Source organism: Humulus lupulus, chromosome 2 (assembly GCF_963169125.1).
Source record: "Humulus lupulus chromosome 2, drHumLupu1.1, whole genome shotgun sequence".
Lineage (NCBI taxonomy): Eukaryota > Viridiplantae > Streptophyta > Magnoliopsida > Rosales > Cannabaceae > Humulus > Humulus lupulus.
Genome location: NC_084794.1, coordinates 96,325,823 through 96,340,974, shown reverse-complemented (window position 1 = coordinate 96,340,974; position 15,152 = coordinate 96,325,823). Strand labels below are relative to the sequence as shown.

General features: G+C 32.2%; 1 protein-coding gene across 1 annotated transcript; it reads left to right on the top strand.

Moving 5' to 3' along the window:
* Positions 1 to 4,017: 4,017 nt before the first annotated feature.
* LOC133816210 (probable pectinesterase 8) lies at positions 4,018 to 8,928 on the top strand. Its single transcript, XM_062248835.1, has 5 exons — positions 4,018 to 4,555; positions 4,659 to 4,830; positions 4,922 to 5,128; positions 7,676 to 7,935; positions 8,601 to 8,928. The coding sequence occupies exons 1-5, from the start codon at positions 4,125 to 4,127 to the stop codon at positions 8,755 to 8,757; spliced, it is 1,227 nt and encodes a 408-aa protein (XP_062104819.1). The 5' UTR covers positions 4,018 to 4,124; the 3' UTR covers positions 8,758 to 8,928.
* Positions 8,929 to 15,152: the final 6,224 nt, after the last annotated feature.

Sequence of the window (15,152 nt, the reverse complement as noted above, 5' to 3'; positions counted from 1 at the left end):
TAATTTTTGGGTTTGTAATTTCTATTCTAGTTATGAGTTTCTAATATTTTATGTTGTATGTGTGATTCCCCATTTTGTGCAATAAAGTGTATGGATTTTGTTCTTCAAATATTTTCTTTCATCTTAAATATCTTGTATTTTTTATTGTTAGATCATATTTACACTTTGTTCTTCATTAGTGCAAAAACATAATATTCTTTGTGTAAGATGTGTCATTAAATTGTACACATCCAATGCTTAGAAAAAAAATATTATGTTTTGCCTTATAAATAATGTTATTTGATTTTTTGTTAGTTTCATTAGGTTGATTCACATTAAATACTTTGAAATTATACTTTTTGAAAAGTGAAGAAAAATCCTATCTTTTTAGAAGTAATTTGTGCTTAAAATTATAAATCTATTTGGAAAATGATAGTTTGATTTATTTTAACTATCACTAAAAATTTGGAATCAATGTACTTATAAATATTATTGAACTTATATTTTGTGGATTCTAATACCTTAATAATCTTCTTTTACCATCTTGATTTCTACCATTAATTTATTTTTATATATTGTCTTTAATTTCTTTATTATTATCTTTTATTTTATTTTCATTATACAAAAATCTCATTAATCTTTGGAGCTAGGTTAAAATTTATTAATTTTGATTTAAAATAGTTCTCTTTTTTATTTTAGACAACTCATTTGGGTTCGACATCCTTGCTTACACGATCACTATACTATATGAATGATTCGTGAGCTTGCGATATAAATATTTAAAACATACCTGTTTTGGGTCCATCATGCACATTATGATTTGATGACATGTTATCACTGTTCATGAGCATATTGAGTTTTCTTGCTGGGCTTTGGCTCACGGGTGCTATGTGGTGCAGGTAAAGGCAAAAGAAAGCTGGACCATCCTTGAGTTGGAGAGCTTAGGTGACGATGTGTACATATGCGACTGCTCGACCGCCACGGCCGAGGGCTTAAAGAGGAACTAGGGTTAAACCCTATTTTGCTGCGTAGGTCGGCTGGTTATAAATATTTTGTTGTAATAAACCTTTAAATTATATTTTTGGGATCCCAATGTATATAGTAAACGTTTTAGTGAAACGTTATATCTTAACTAAATTTTTTTAACCATAAACCGCTAATCATACTTAGTCACACTATTATGGTCAAATGACTCGGTTAACGAGTTTAGCACTGTTTTAAATGCACACCGTAACGGTCCCTGGAGTTTAGGGCGTTACAAAAGGAGTCGAAGGCAAACAAAACCCAGGGACAACAAAGTAACATATTAGAGCGAGTGGACCGCCCCTTGCTTATTAAAGTCGACCTCACTTAAGCATGGAGCCTGACATGGGGGGGCAAATGTTATACCCAAATTTTGGCGTTGCCACATGGCAACCTCAAAGCTGATGACATGTCAAAATAGTAGTGAAGTGGCAAGGCACTACAGTCACCGTCATTCACCAATGAGAGTGACCCTCGTTACTCCCTCAACACTTAGGCGGAAATGGACCTCGCAAACATATGTCTACTTCTCCCATTCCGCGAAGTCAAGTGATCCCCAAATGACCAGATTGTCACCAATCGCACGAAGGCCCTAGCCAATCGCCAATAGTGCTAGCCAATCGCCAGAGGCCCTAGCCAATCTTCAGTGGCCCTCGCCACTCGAGCCATCTTCCCCACCAGAGTGCGCTCTCAACCTCCTTATGAACATGACACGATAGATTACAATTTTTGGTGAGATGTTAACTTTCCCTCTTCCGACTATCCCAAAATTTAGCCTGATCGGGAAACAACTTGCCACCGTTAGCTCTTCCCATCTCCGTAGCTATAAATAGTGTAAATCAAAATGTAATAAGGGTCAGGAAAAAAACCAGTAACTGTTCATTTTCGGGAGAGCTCCTACTCCCCATTGTTGTAACTACCCCAAGAATAAGATCAAACTAAGTGTAAATGTTCTTGAGGGTTCAAAATTCATCATAAATATTACTGACTAAAGTGGACGTATGTTATCTTTTTTGGGTCGAACCACTGTAAACCATTGTTTCTTTCATTTATTACCGCATTTATTTCTCTTTCTTTGGTTCACTATTCACAGTGGAGATTCCACCTTATATTTTACATACAAAACAACTCTTCATTTATTGCTCCGTGTAAGTTGACGAAAAATCCAGTCAACACTTACAATCCCCATTCTTGCAATTGTTATTCAATACTTCTAGTTATTTTATAGTAATGAGAATCACACATCAACACATTTTCATAAAGTGTAAAAAAAGACATTAATATTGATTCATTTTCTTGCTTAGTGTTACTCTGTCCAATTATTGAAAAAAATTCATTTTGATTTAAGCATCAAGAGGTTCTTCTTGTAGATATTTTGATTTGATTCAAGAACATATTTAATAGTTGATTAATTAAATCAATCCAATGCATATCAAGGGTACAATTTAATCAATAGATATTTCCATAATTGAGTCTTTCCAATTATAGAATGTATTGATTAAGATAAATTTTGTGCTTCAACACATAGATATAGTTGCCGCTTATTTACATAGACTAAATTAGGATATTAAAGAGAATTAAGTTGACTAATGATGTGCTACACTAAATATATATGGAGATCGATATTCATCAAATGATGACACGTTTTATTTTTACACTACAATTTTTAATTTGTATAGAATTATCATATTATGAATATAAACATAATATGTTTTTTCCTGGAACATAGGACCTTTACTTACAACGGAAGGTGACTTTGTAATATTTGTTGCCTTGCTTAGAATGAAAACCCACAAAATTGAGATTTGTATATGTATATATATATATATACATATATATATTTATGTAAACTGTAAAGCTGGAATTTATGATTAAAAATAAAACGAAAATGAAATTTAACTGAAAATGTTGGTGATCTCTTTCGATTGTTGAGACCACTATATATTATTTTTATATACGTGTGGCTCTAGAAGAGGCTTGCTTTGTTGGTCCACTGGGATTGCACGCAAAAAAAAGAAAAAAAAAAGAAAAATCTAATTATGATTATGTAGTTGGAGAAGGCACTGAGAGTGCTGATTACATTGTAATTTGACGTGGAAATATCAAACCTGTTTATGTTATACAGATAAGTTAAACAATTTGATTATTATTTAGCCTTCGGGTTAAAGGAAAGAAAAAAGAAAAAGATAAGAGTTGACAATTAATCACAAATTCATGAGTTTAATAAGTAGAATAATGAGTGACTGTGAGCGTGTGAGTTTTCTAATGACAAGTATGTCCATGCAATTATTGTAAAAATAAAATAAATAAAAATTATTACGTACTCTCCTTTTCATGCTTACTGTTTAACACTAAATTCCACTTAAATAACTCAATTAAGAAGAAGATACAAGCTATAATTACTCCATTTTACAATAGCCATGTATACAAATAAATTAAATAATGAAGCTAAATAAAATAGGGATTTTAGCATAAATGTTCACGAGTTTAACTTCGTTTGACTATACAATTCCTGAGAAATATTTTTCGACAAAAGTTCTTGAATTTTATAAAGTAGCATTTAAGTCCTTATTGTTTATTTTCACAAATTTTTTAGTTTTTGGATGATTTTTTTAAAAAGTTATATGTAAAAATATTTAGAGGTGTAATTATAACACATCCATAAAAAACTTCTATTTTTTTTTAAAAAAAAAAATAACTGAAAGGACTTACTTATTACTGCCTTTTAAACTTAATGATTTGATTATCAAAAATAAAAAAATATTCTCAGGAGCTTAAACAGTGAAAATACAGAGGGCATTTATGCTAAAATCCATAAAAAGTATCAGCAATAATAAATGAAAAAAAAGGAAACAAAGTATATCTCCCATTTGAAGTTTGGTAGGTCGGAAATTCCCTGAAAAATCTACGGGGGGACAGGGTAATTTGCAAGACATGTTACCAAACCCTTCACTTCAAAAGCATATGGTATATGTATCATGTATATATATATATATATGCATACATTATCACCGGCCACACACACACACACACACATATATATATATAAATATCTCACTAATTAAATCTCGATTATCCTTGTTCAAATTTGCACGTCTATAATCCAACAGTACAATCCCAAAATGAATCCCAAAATCAAATGCTTAACTTTGATAATTGCAATTTCTGCAGTACTTATATCATCGACGGATCTTATTACAACCTTTACTCCAAAACAACCATTACCATCTCTCAAACACATAGTTGATCTTGCCTTGTTATTACCATCGTCGATAATGTCACCCCTTGTATCATGCCATTTTAGCAGGCACCATCGCAAAAAACGACCTGACACGGGTAAGACAACTTCCATCTGTGATGATTTTCACCCTCAATTTCCTTCGGTAGACCCAAACACAACCATCATTCTCTGCGTGGATCGAAACGGGTGTTGTAATTTCACGACCGTTCAAGCTGCCGTTGATGCAATTCCCACCACTAGTGGAAGTGGTGGTGGTGCTACAGCTCCTACCCAGAACAGAACCATAATATGGATCAATTCTGGCCTTTACTAGTGAGTGTTATTTATATCATATATATCTTTTCACAACGTACTAACATTTTTCTTTACTTTTAAATTTTTATAAAATATGTTTTTGTTTTTCTAACTAATATAGTGAGAAAGTGATGATTCCAAAAACGAAACCAAACATAACATTACAAGGACAAGGCTATTTAACCACTGCAATCGCCTGGAACAACACAGCAAATTCATCAGGTGGAACGTTCTATAGTGGCTCCGTTCAAGTTTTCTCTGACAACTTTATAGCTAAGAACATAAGCTTTATGGTGAGATATATATATAGATATGTATATCATACACATACGTAATAATATATGTACATAATATAAATTAACTTAATAATAATATAATATATAGAATGTAGCTCCGATTCCAAAGCCGGGGGATGTTGGAGCTCAAGCAGTAGCAATAAGGATCTCAGGAGACCAAGCTGCGTTTTGGGGTTGTGGGTTTTTTGGAGCCCAGGACACACTCCATGATGATAAGGGTCGTCATTACTTCAAAGATTGCTATATCCAAGGCTCCATTGATTTCATCTTTGGAAATGCAAAATCTTTATATGAGGTAGCCTTATCTTCTATTTATTTTCAACTTTCTAGCTCTCTAAATCTATTCAATTAACTTGGCACTATTATGATGATATGTAATTATAGTTTAAGATTAGAAATGTTGATTTATTTCCAGAACCATGCGTGCATACAAAAAATTGATCATAAGTTGGCAATATTATTGTACAAGTAATAATTACAATTAAACAGGAAACTAAAAATTTGATGATAATGAAAAGCTATATGTCACTTTTGCTTAGGAAAAATCTTAATGATAGAGACTGGCCTATAGGCTATAACGAGCACTAGACTAAATAAATTAAGCAATAAACCATTATTATCCTTGAGCCATTTTGATTACGCAAATGAATATTCTTCTATATATATATAAATATTATACACTTTACGTAAGTGCGTATTATATATATATATATATAGTATAAATATTACACTTCATCCAATCAAATTTAATTTAAAATGAACCCAATGTATTAAAAAGACTATAATATTTTCGTATACATTTTATGCATACTATCATTTTTACAAAGGATTAAATTATGAGCTCTTAATCGCAATAAATTAATTATAACTTAAAAGTACATAAGAATATCATCTATCTTTTCTCCATTAACCCTCTTTTATTTTTATTATTTTAAATAATGATAGTTTTTTTCATAGTGATTTGCACTGAATCATTAGTTTTAATTTTATTAAATAATTATGTTTGGTATTTCCTATTATGTGATATTGTATTATATTATAATAAATTGTATTTTATAACATATTTGTATATATAGTAATGGTAATGTTTGGTAAAATTTTTGGTTTTGAATTTTTAAAATAAAAAAATAGAAATATTATTTTTATTTTTGTTTCTTTAATTTAAAAAAATAAAAATATGTCTGGTAACTATTTTTTGTTTTTAAAACGAAAAATAATAAATGTGTTTGATAATTTTCTATTTTTATTTATTGTTTAACAATATAAAATGAAATGTTGATTTGAATAATAGAAAAAAAATAAAAAGTCGAAAACCGTTTAAAAAAAATTGAAAGTGAAAAAATTATGTTTTCGAATTTTAATGAACTTTTTAAAAAATAATAAATAAAAATAGAGTTACCAAACACGGTTTTATGTTTAATTTTCAATTTTTTATTTAATTAAATAAAAAATTATTTTTTAAGTGTTACCAAACAACACCAATATGTTTGGTATTGATTTAAAGTAAAATATTATATATTTATATGTAAATATAAGTCATTACTAAACATAGTACTATATAAAAATATATTATAAAATACAATTTATTATAATACAATACAATACAATACTACATAATATGGTTCATCAAACACTGGGAATAACATGCGTGAATTTTTATTGATTCATTGAGATTTGGTAAAATTATTGAGATTGATTAAATATAAAGATTAAGTTTTTTACACAATAAAATGCAAAACACTTAACAATTTTCACTTAAGTTGAAGTGAAAACATGAGATTGCGTAATAGACATCTATAATATTTAACAATCAACATGCATGAAGAACCCACGATAGTGGTAAAGGGGCCTTGCCCCAATTATTTTATTTATTTATTTAAAATTACATTAATTTTTTTTAGTACTTTTTCTTAATTTCTTTTAAAAATTATATTTTAACTCTCAGTTTTTTTTAATAGTTTGTTCTCTCTCACTTAGAACTCTGCCTCCGTCCACACCTTATATACTGCGCTAGCTCTATATATTTAGAGTTAGAGTAAATTAACTCACTACAATAGACTAATTGGGATAATAATTAACAATTAATTGAAAGAATATATGGGTACGTACATGCATAAGTAGAACAATCTTTGCATTTCGCTCAATCAATTCAACATTTCTACTAATGTGCCCCACTCAAATTTTTACAAATGGTATATATATTTTATATTATTATTAAGGACTAACAAAGTATTATCAAAGAAGATAAAGAACCCACAAACTAGTTTGATTTAAGATTAATCTATATGTATACACATATATATATATATATATAAATGTTGCTTATTAATCTAAATTTCTTATAATTGAACTTACCTTTTCCTTAGAATACTTGTTAAAAGTAATAATAATAATTGTCGCTATATATATTTGAACACCCAATCAATTGTGTTTTTCGTATTTAATAAGTTTTGTGATTTGTTTTTCATATTATGCTTAAGTATTGGTATAAGGTATAATTTACTCATTTGATATTATAAAAGTACTACTTTAGTATTCTCTATTATGAATTATACTAATATGTTACCCTAAATTTGCAATATCATAATTACATAGTAGACTGTACTTAAATTTAGTCACAGATAACAGATAGTATTAAAATGGCTTATATTTCTATGAATAATATGTTACCATTTTATATTGATTTTTAAATTACAAAGTACCCAATAACTATTCCGGAGAATAAAAAGTACAAAAATTATCAAGAATTCAAAGTACCAAAATTATATCTCGTTAAAACATAAAGAACAAATGGGTACCTACCCTTGGAATAATCAATTAAGTTCTACAAGTGACCCTGTAGGATTGTCAATTGACATCGATAGCGAATCCAGTGGCAGCGGGATCAAGATTGATAGACGGAAGTCTGACGGCGCATGGGAGAGCTTTGAAGGAGGATGACACAGGCTATGTATTCTTGAACTGCATGATTGGAGGGACAGGAAGAGTGTGGCTTGGGCGTGCTTGGAGGCCATTTTCTCGCGTTGTCTTTGCCCTCACAACCATGTCAGATATCATAGCCCCAGAGGGCTGGAATGATTTCAACGATCCAACCAGAGACCAGTACGTACCAAATTACTATATATATTTTCATCCCTTTCTATATATAAATAGGAAAATTTTGTAGGATATATTTTTAGTACGTAGATAAATTATATTTTTAACTTTTTATTTTTATAAGAAGTTGTCCCTTTTAGTTATAGTAGTCATTCTATTGGGTTATTTTTTAAATTATGAAGAATTTATGGTGCTCAAAACCATTTCTTTCATGCGTGTATAAAACTAGCTTTAAAACAACTTATATTTTGTGTTTTGGTCATATGAAAATGTTACAAATCTATTTTTTTATATGAAATTGTACTATATATTTATTTAGAACCTCCCATTATTTTTTGTGAAATACTAAATAATTTACAGTATCAGAAACATGAAACATGTAATTTTGGAGCATTTTTTATACGAGCGTGAAATAATTTATTTTGAAATATATTTTTAGTATCGTATATCATTTGAAATTTTCTAAATATTGATGGAAGTCCTAAATAACTACATTATATTCTGTCGTATAAAAAAATTTGGATTATAATTCTTTCACTTGAAAAAAAAATTAAAACATCGTTACTAACAAAAAGACAAAAGATATATATCCCCACTGTATATATACCTAATTCATGTGTTATATAATGAATGTTGCATAATGATGATGATCATATGTATAATATTTGCAGGACTATTTATTATGGAGAATATAAATGTTCAGGAGCAGGAGCTAATATGAGTCTAAGAGCATCCTATGTACAGAGATTGAATGACACTGAGGCCTCTAATTTCCTTAATGTGTCTTTTATTGGTGCAAATCAATGGTTGCAGCCCTTTAGTAACTAATAATTATTATTCCATTTATTAATAATGAATAATGCTAATTGTACTTAATATATAAACATTATTGAATTATTTTTAATTATTATTCTTATATAAAATATACTATCTGTTGGGGTTTTATGCCCTAATTAAAAACCGAATTCTTTGTAATCTCATTTATTATCAATAAAAGAATAGAAATCATTTTTTGACTTGGTCAATCACTTTGCTCACATATTTTATTTTTATGATTATTTGTTTAATATAAACTTCTATTAAATCCCGAGCATATAACTAATCTTATTTATAGTGACGTAATCATAGTGGAATATAAATATGATTATATATTCAAAATAAGTTAGTCCTAAGATTAGTCAGTGCACATGATTTACACTGACTTGCCAATCTACGATATGATCTATTTACACATTACAGTGTTATGTTCTTTCAGAACATTAGCAAAGTCGATAAGATCAGATGTATTTATTACATCGGACAAGACCAATATTGACAGTTGATAAGATAAGTAAACATACCGTTATTATCTATTTTAGTCATATCATATAGTTGACCATAGGTCAATTCAATCTCAATTCTGCGTGGTTAGTATTATAACTGATTGTATTATTTGAGTTCTTTGACTTGTTCGTTACCAGCTTACCATTCTCTCTAAACTACACAAGTCATTTTTCTAAGCCTCTTTAATTATTTTCTCTTCTTCTTCTCTGTATCTATCTCATGTGTTGAGAATTGCCCACACTAGTTTAGGTGATTCTTATGATACATTGGAAGGTTGTGAAGAAAATAGAAGATCGGTTCAGTTTCTTGATAATACTCTACGACAGAGAGGATACAAGAGTTAGAGAAACTGAAGGAATGACTGTTTCATTCCCCTGCGTATACTGTAAGTATTCTATTCATTGTTTCTCTTTGAATTTAATTTTAGAAACATGTTTTACACTATCTCGTATTAATCTGTTTAATATTAGATATACATAAAAATAAATAAAAATCCTGTATAAGTTTTTCCTAAGACTATCTGCCCGCCCACCCTCTCTTTATTTATTAACTTTATTTTTTATCTAGCGAGTTTCATTCTCAAGTCTCAACTACAAATCGTATTTTTTTTTCATTTCAAATAAGAAAAGTTTTTGTTTAATCATCAATAATTTAGTGACATTATAATGGTCTTTTTACGACATGTCGTTTATTAAATTAAATGTCAGCACAAGTCATATTAACTGACATGTAGTTCAAAGTTTTAAATTATCGTCCAAGTGTAGTTACTATAAGAAAGAAAAAAAAAAATAGTTCCTAAGTTTTTAGCTATCAAATATTTTGCAGTGGTTATTTATGCAAGATATACAAGATTAAAACAAAATGTATTTGTTATCAAATTTAGTGGTAACTTCTAATTAAATCACAATAATGATGTATTTGTATTAAATGTATTTGTTACGCATAAAGTACATAATGATGTGTTGTTAGTGTCTTAATTCACACTAAAATTATTGTGGTCTCACTTTAATAAGTTTAAATAATTTAAAATGCATATCATATCATTGTGTATTTTTAGTTGGGGAGATTGTTTCGGATAGTCAAGTCCTCACCAACTCAACATTGTGTTATATTAAAACGGCTTCAATTAGTTAAGTTAGTTGGTTGACACTTGTGATTCTTGTCAGCTATATATTGCAGTCAAATTCAATTCTCAAGGGTTAAGTTTTTTCTATTATTCGGTTGTATCATAAAAGAGAGTTCTTCTGTTGTATTTTTGTATCTTTGAGTTTCCTAATTTGAAACTAAAGATTTGTAAGGAGTGAATCTCCATTGTTGTAATATTGATGTAGCATTGATGTATCATTTACATTGATTAATAAAGACTGCAAGCCAATACTTGGATGTTCCCCCGTGGAGTAGACTAGAGTTCTAAACTCTAGATTGAACTACGTAAGTTCAAATTGTTCATTTACTTTTCTGTGCATTATTTTTCTATTCTTGTTCAGTGATCTACCTAATTTTGGTGTTCTTGTTTGTTGTGGCTAATCACCACAAGTGGTATCAAGAGCCAGGCCAGCATTGAAGCTCAAGAACAGTCAAAATTGTTGATCAAGATTCATTCAAGAATGAGTACAGCAATGTTCAAAGTTGACAAGCTGACAGGGGAAAATTACTTCAGTTTGTGGAGGATTGAGATGATGCACTATTGGTTCATCAGGGATTATCTGAAGCTATTGAGGCACAGGCATTCAAGGACTCGACAGAAGACAGGAATAAAATTCAAGAACTGGAAACAAAGGCTCACAGTGCCATTCTCTTGAGCCTTGGTGATGAAGTCTTACGAGACGTGTCTCATGAAGAAACAACAAATGGACTTTGGAACAAACTTGCATCGATCTACTTGAAGAAAACTTTGGCAAACAAGTTGTATTTGAAGAAAAGGCTTTATACGTTGAGAATGGAAGAGAACAAAGAACTCAGAAAGCACTTGAACGAATTCAATAAGATCATCCTTGAATTGCAAAATATTGGTGTCAAGATTGATGAAGAAGACCAAGGGATTGTATGTAACGCTCTGGAAAACCAAGATCGTTACACTATGTGTTTATAAAGGTGCAAGACTTGCTAATCAAGTCATTTAGTTAAAAATGTGACACTAAAACTATAATCGAACTAGGGTTAAAAGATTTTGGTCATAAAAGATAAATTTCATTTAAATAAACGTCTGGTACACGGGATCCCAAGAACATGGTTAAAGAACAGTTTACAAAATTTTAAAGGTTATGTACAACCACAAGCCACTCTAATGGAAAAATAGGCATTTTAGGTTCTCCTGTCCCTGTACCATACCTCGGCCGTGGCGGCCGAGCAGCCGACTATGTACATTCCGCCCCCAGAGCTCTCCAATTCAGGGTTGGTCCAGCTTACCCTTGCATTTACTTGCACCACGTAGCACCCGTGAGCCAATGCCCAGCAAGAAAACCATAATACAGAGCATAACCAATAACAGTAATCAAATAATTCACAAAACATTAACCAGATATTCAGTAGACCATAGCATTCATATAATCAATGATATCAATCAACAAATCAATAATCTATCATCCAGGTAATCAACATGCTATAATCATAAAATTAATAATGGTAAGCACATCATACAATACCCAGGGTCAGCGCCCTTAGGCCGCACCCTCTGTTTATCCCACTGTCTTTGGCTCACTTAGGCCAAGCTCAGTGATTATATAGTTAACCTCAGCTACCAATGGCCGAGCCGCATCCTGTGCACAAATATCAATTCCAACACTCTTAGGCCATTTATTTCATGCTCACATGGCATAACACAATCATACAACATTGTATACAAGTATAGGGAACCCTTAGTCTCAACATAGCGACACAAACAGGTGCAATTTTCTTACCTTTGATTCTGAGCAGAGACGGTGAACAGGTTCCGAGCATGATCCTTAGCCTCGGCGATCCAATCAGAAATAAAATACCTAGAGAACAAAACTAGCCTCCAGGACCTCAATTTCTACTAAACCGGAAGTAGAAATTTTCCCGAGCACCTATGTTCGAACCCCCCGAGCCCTAACAATACTTGAAACACTTCCAAGACCAAACTTCCCAGGTGAGTCACGACTTGGCTCAACAAGTCGCGAGTTGCCCCAAGACAGAGAGCAAGCTCCCAACCCAAAGGGGAGGTTGGTTGCGACTTGGCCAAGCAAGTCACGGCGCGTCCCCAAGTCAGAGAGCTCTCTAGGCCAGAAGGGCCACACGCGCCGCGGCGCCCCAGGCTGGGTCGCGACGCGCCCTGCGAACCCAGAGAAAACCTGGGTTTTCTCCTCCTTCTTCCAGAAAAGAACACTCAAACTTACCCAAAATTTTACCCAACAACCTCCCCAATTCAATCATCAATCAAGCTACGAATTTTAAGAATAAACCACCTATCTTAATCCTCAAAACCTCAGTAATAAAACTGAAGTCACCAATCACATTCATTAGCTATTAACATCCCAAAAAATTGGTCTAATTCCATCATCCAATTCAAGTTCAAGAATTCAAACTTTACCTAGAAAGCCCAGCAAAAAAATCAGAACTGAAAGCCAAAATTCTTACCTTAATTGTGACTGAGTTTCTCCCTGTCTTCAGCTCCAATTCCAGCTTAAATTTTTCTCCAACTCCTACAATGACCACCAGATCAAACACTAGCCTAAGCCCTCGCTCCTTTGTTTCAACTCAAGTGAAAGCAAGAGAGAGAGAGAGAGAGAGAGAGAGAGAGAGAGAGAGAGAGAGAGAGAGAGAGAGAGAGAGAGAGAGAGAGAGAGAGAGAGAGAGAGAGAGAGAGAGAGAGAGAGCTGAGACTTTTCCCTTCTTTCCTTCCTTAGATCATTCTATATGCTTCTGCCTTGTTCTAACAAAAGAAACTTAGCATAACCTTAGACTTAGGTAAAGATCATTTTATCCTCCCAAAATAAAACTAACCTTTAACTTAATCTAGGGGTATAATAGTCATTTGTTCTCAATTCCCATTAATTCCTCGAGTGTTCCTAATATTTACCACTTAAATTCCATCATCCAATTAATCACCAATTATTTACCCAAAGTCTAATAATCTCCAATATATTTCCTAAATTCCCAAAAATACCCCCAAGCTCCCCCGAGCCGGGTATAAATCACTACCGTGACTATTTCGCCAAACCGCTCACTAGGATCGTCTCGAGCCATATGCTACAAATATATCCACATAATAATGTGGTCTCAACAATTTACCTCAAATAATCATATTTATGCCCTCAACGAGCCAAAATTACAAATATGCCCCACATAAGCTAAACAGGGCCCACATGCATATTAATACTCATAACGCATGCATTTCACAAATCCATATAATCATATATATCACATAATCATCCATTTAATAATTTAAATCACACATAACCCAATTATGCCCTCCCGTCACGCTAATCAAGGCCCTTAAGCCTTATTAGTTATTTTGGGTCGTTACATTGTATCGAGCTCTCTACCTAAATCCTATGAGCATTTTGTTGACACAATGCTCTTTGGAAAAGAAACTCTGACTATGTCTGAAGTCAAAATCGCCTTGAACTCCAAAGAAACTCAAAAGAAATCTGATGATAGAATAGATCCTAGTGGAGAGAGTCTAATTGTTCGAGGGAAATTAGAAAAGAGAGAATTTAGAGGCTACAAAAGTCACAACAATAACACTAATCATCATGAGAATTATTAGGGTAATGGTGGTAGTAATAATCGTGGTGGACATCAGTTTAAATCAAGATTCAGACATGGAAAGAAATGTAATTATTGCAAAAAAAGAGGGTCTCTACAAGGATGAATATTATGCTTTAAAGAACAAAAACAATTGGGACAAGAGCCGAGACAGAATTGACAAAGGGGACGGAGGCGAAGCAAGCATTGCATTCGATGGCTATGACTCAACTGATGTACTCATAGTCTCAAGTTCAGATTCAGATCAGGAATGGGTCTTGGACACAGGTTGCACCTTTTACATGTGTCCAGATAAAAGCATGTTCAATAACTTTGAAGAAAGGATTGGTGGAACAGTTTTGCTTGGTGATAATACTGCCTGCTTGGTCAGAGGTATGGGATCTGTCATTATCAAGATGCATGATAATGTTCAAAGAACCATCACAGATGTCAGTATATTTCTGAGTTGAAAATAACTTTTCTCTCAATTGGTGATTTAACTAACAAAGGTTGTACAATTAAAATTGATGACAACACCTTAAAGGTTGTGAAGGGCTCTTTGGTTGTGATGAAAGGAGAGTACTAAAATTTTCTATACTACCTTATTGGTGAGACTGTAACAGGCATTGCTTCAACTGTTACAAATGTTGACAGAATTTCTGACTTAACTAGATTATGGCCTCTCAGATTTGGCCATGTTAGTGAGAGGGGTCTCTCAGAACTTGAAAAGCAAGGGATATTGAAGGGAAAACTGTCAGGACAACTTGGATTTTGTGAGCAACGTGTATACGACAAGAGCTGCAAGGTTAAATTCAACACATGCATCCATACAACCACTGAACCTCTAGCCTACATACATTCACATCTTTGGTGTGCTTCTAGAGTTAAAATTCTTGGTGGTGCAAGCTACTTTATGAGCATCATAGACGATTATTCAAGGAAAGTTTGGGTCTTCTTGCTCAAGAGGAAAGACCAAGCATTCGGTACTTTGCAAAGTAGAAGAGGCTAGTAGAGAATCAAATTGGAAAGAAGGTTAGAAAGTTGAGAGCTGACAATGGATTAGAATATTTCTCCAAAGAATTTGATGATTTTTGTGTCAAAGAAGGCATTACAAGGCATCATACAGTTGTTAGGACCCCCCCAACAGAATGGTCTCACAGAAAGAATGAACAGAACACTCCTAGAAAGAGTGA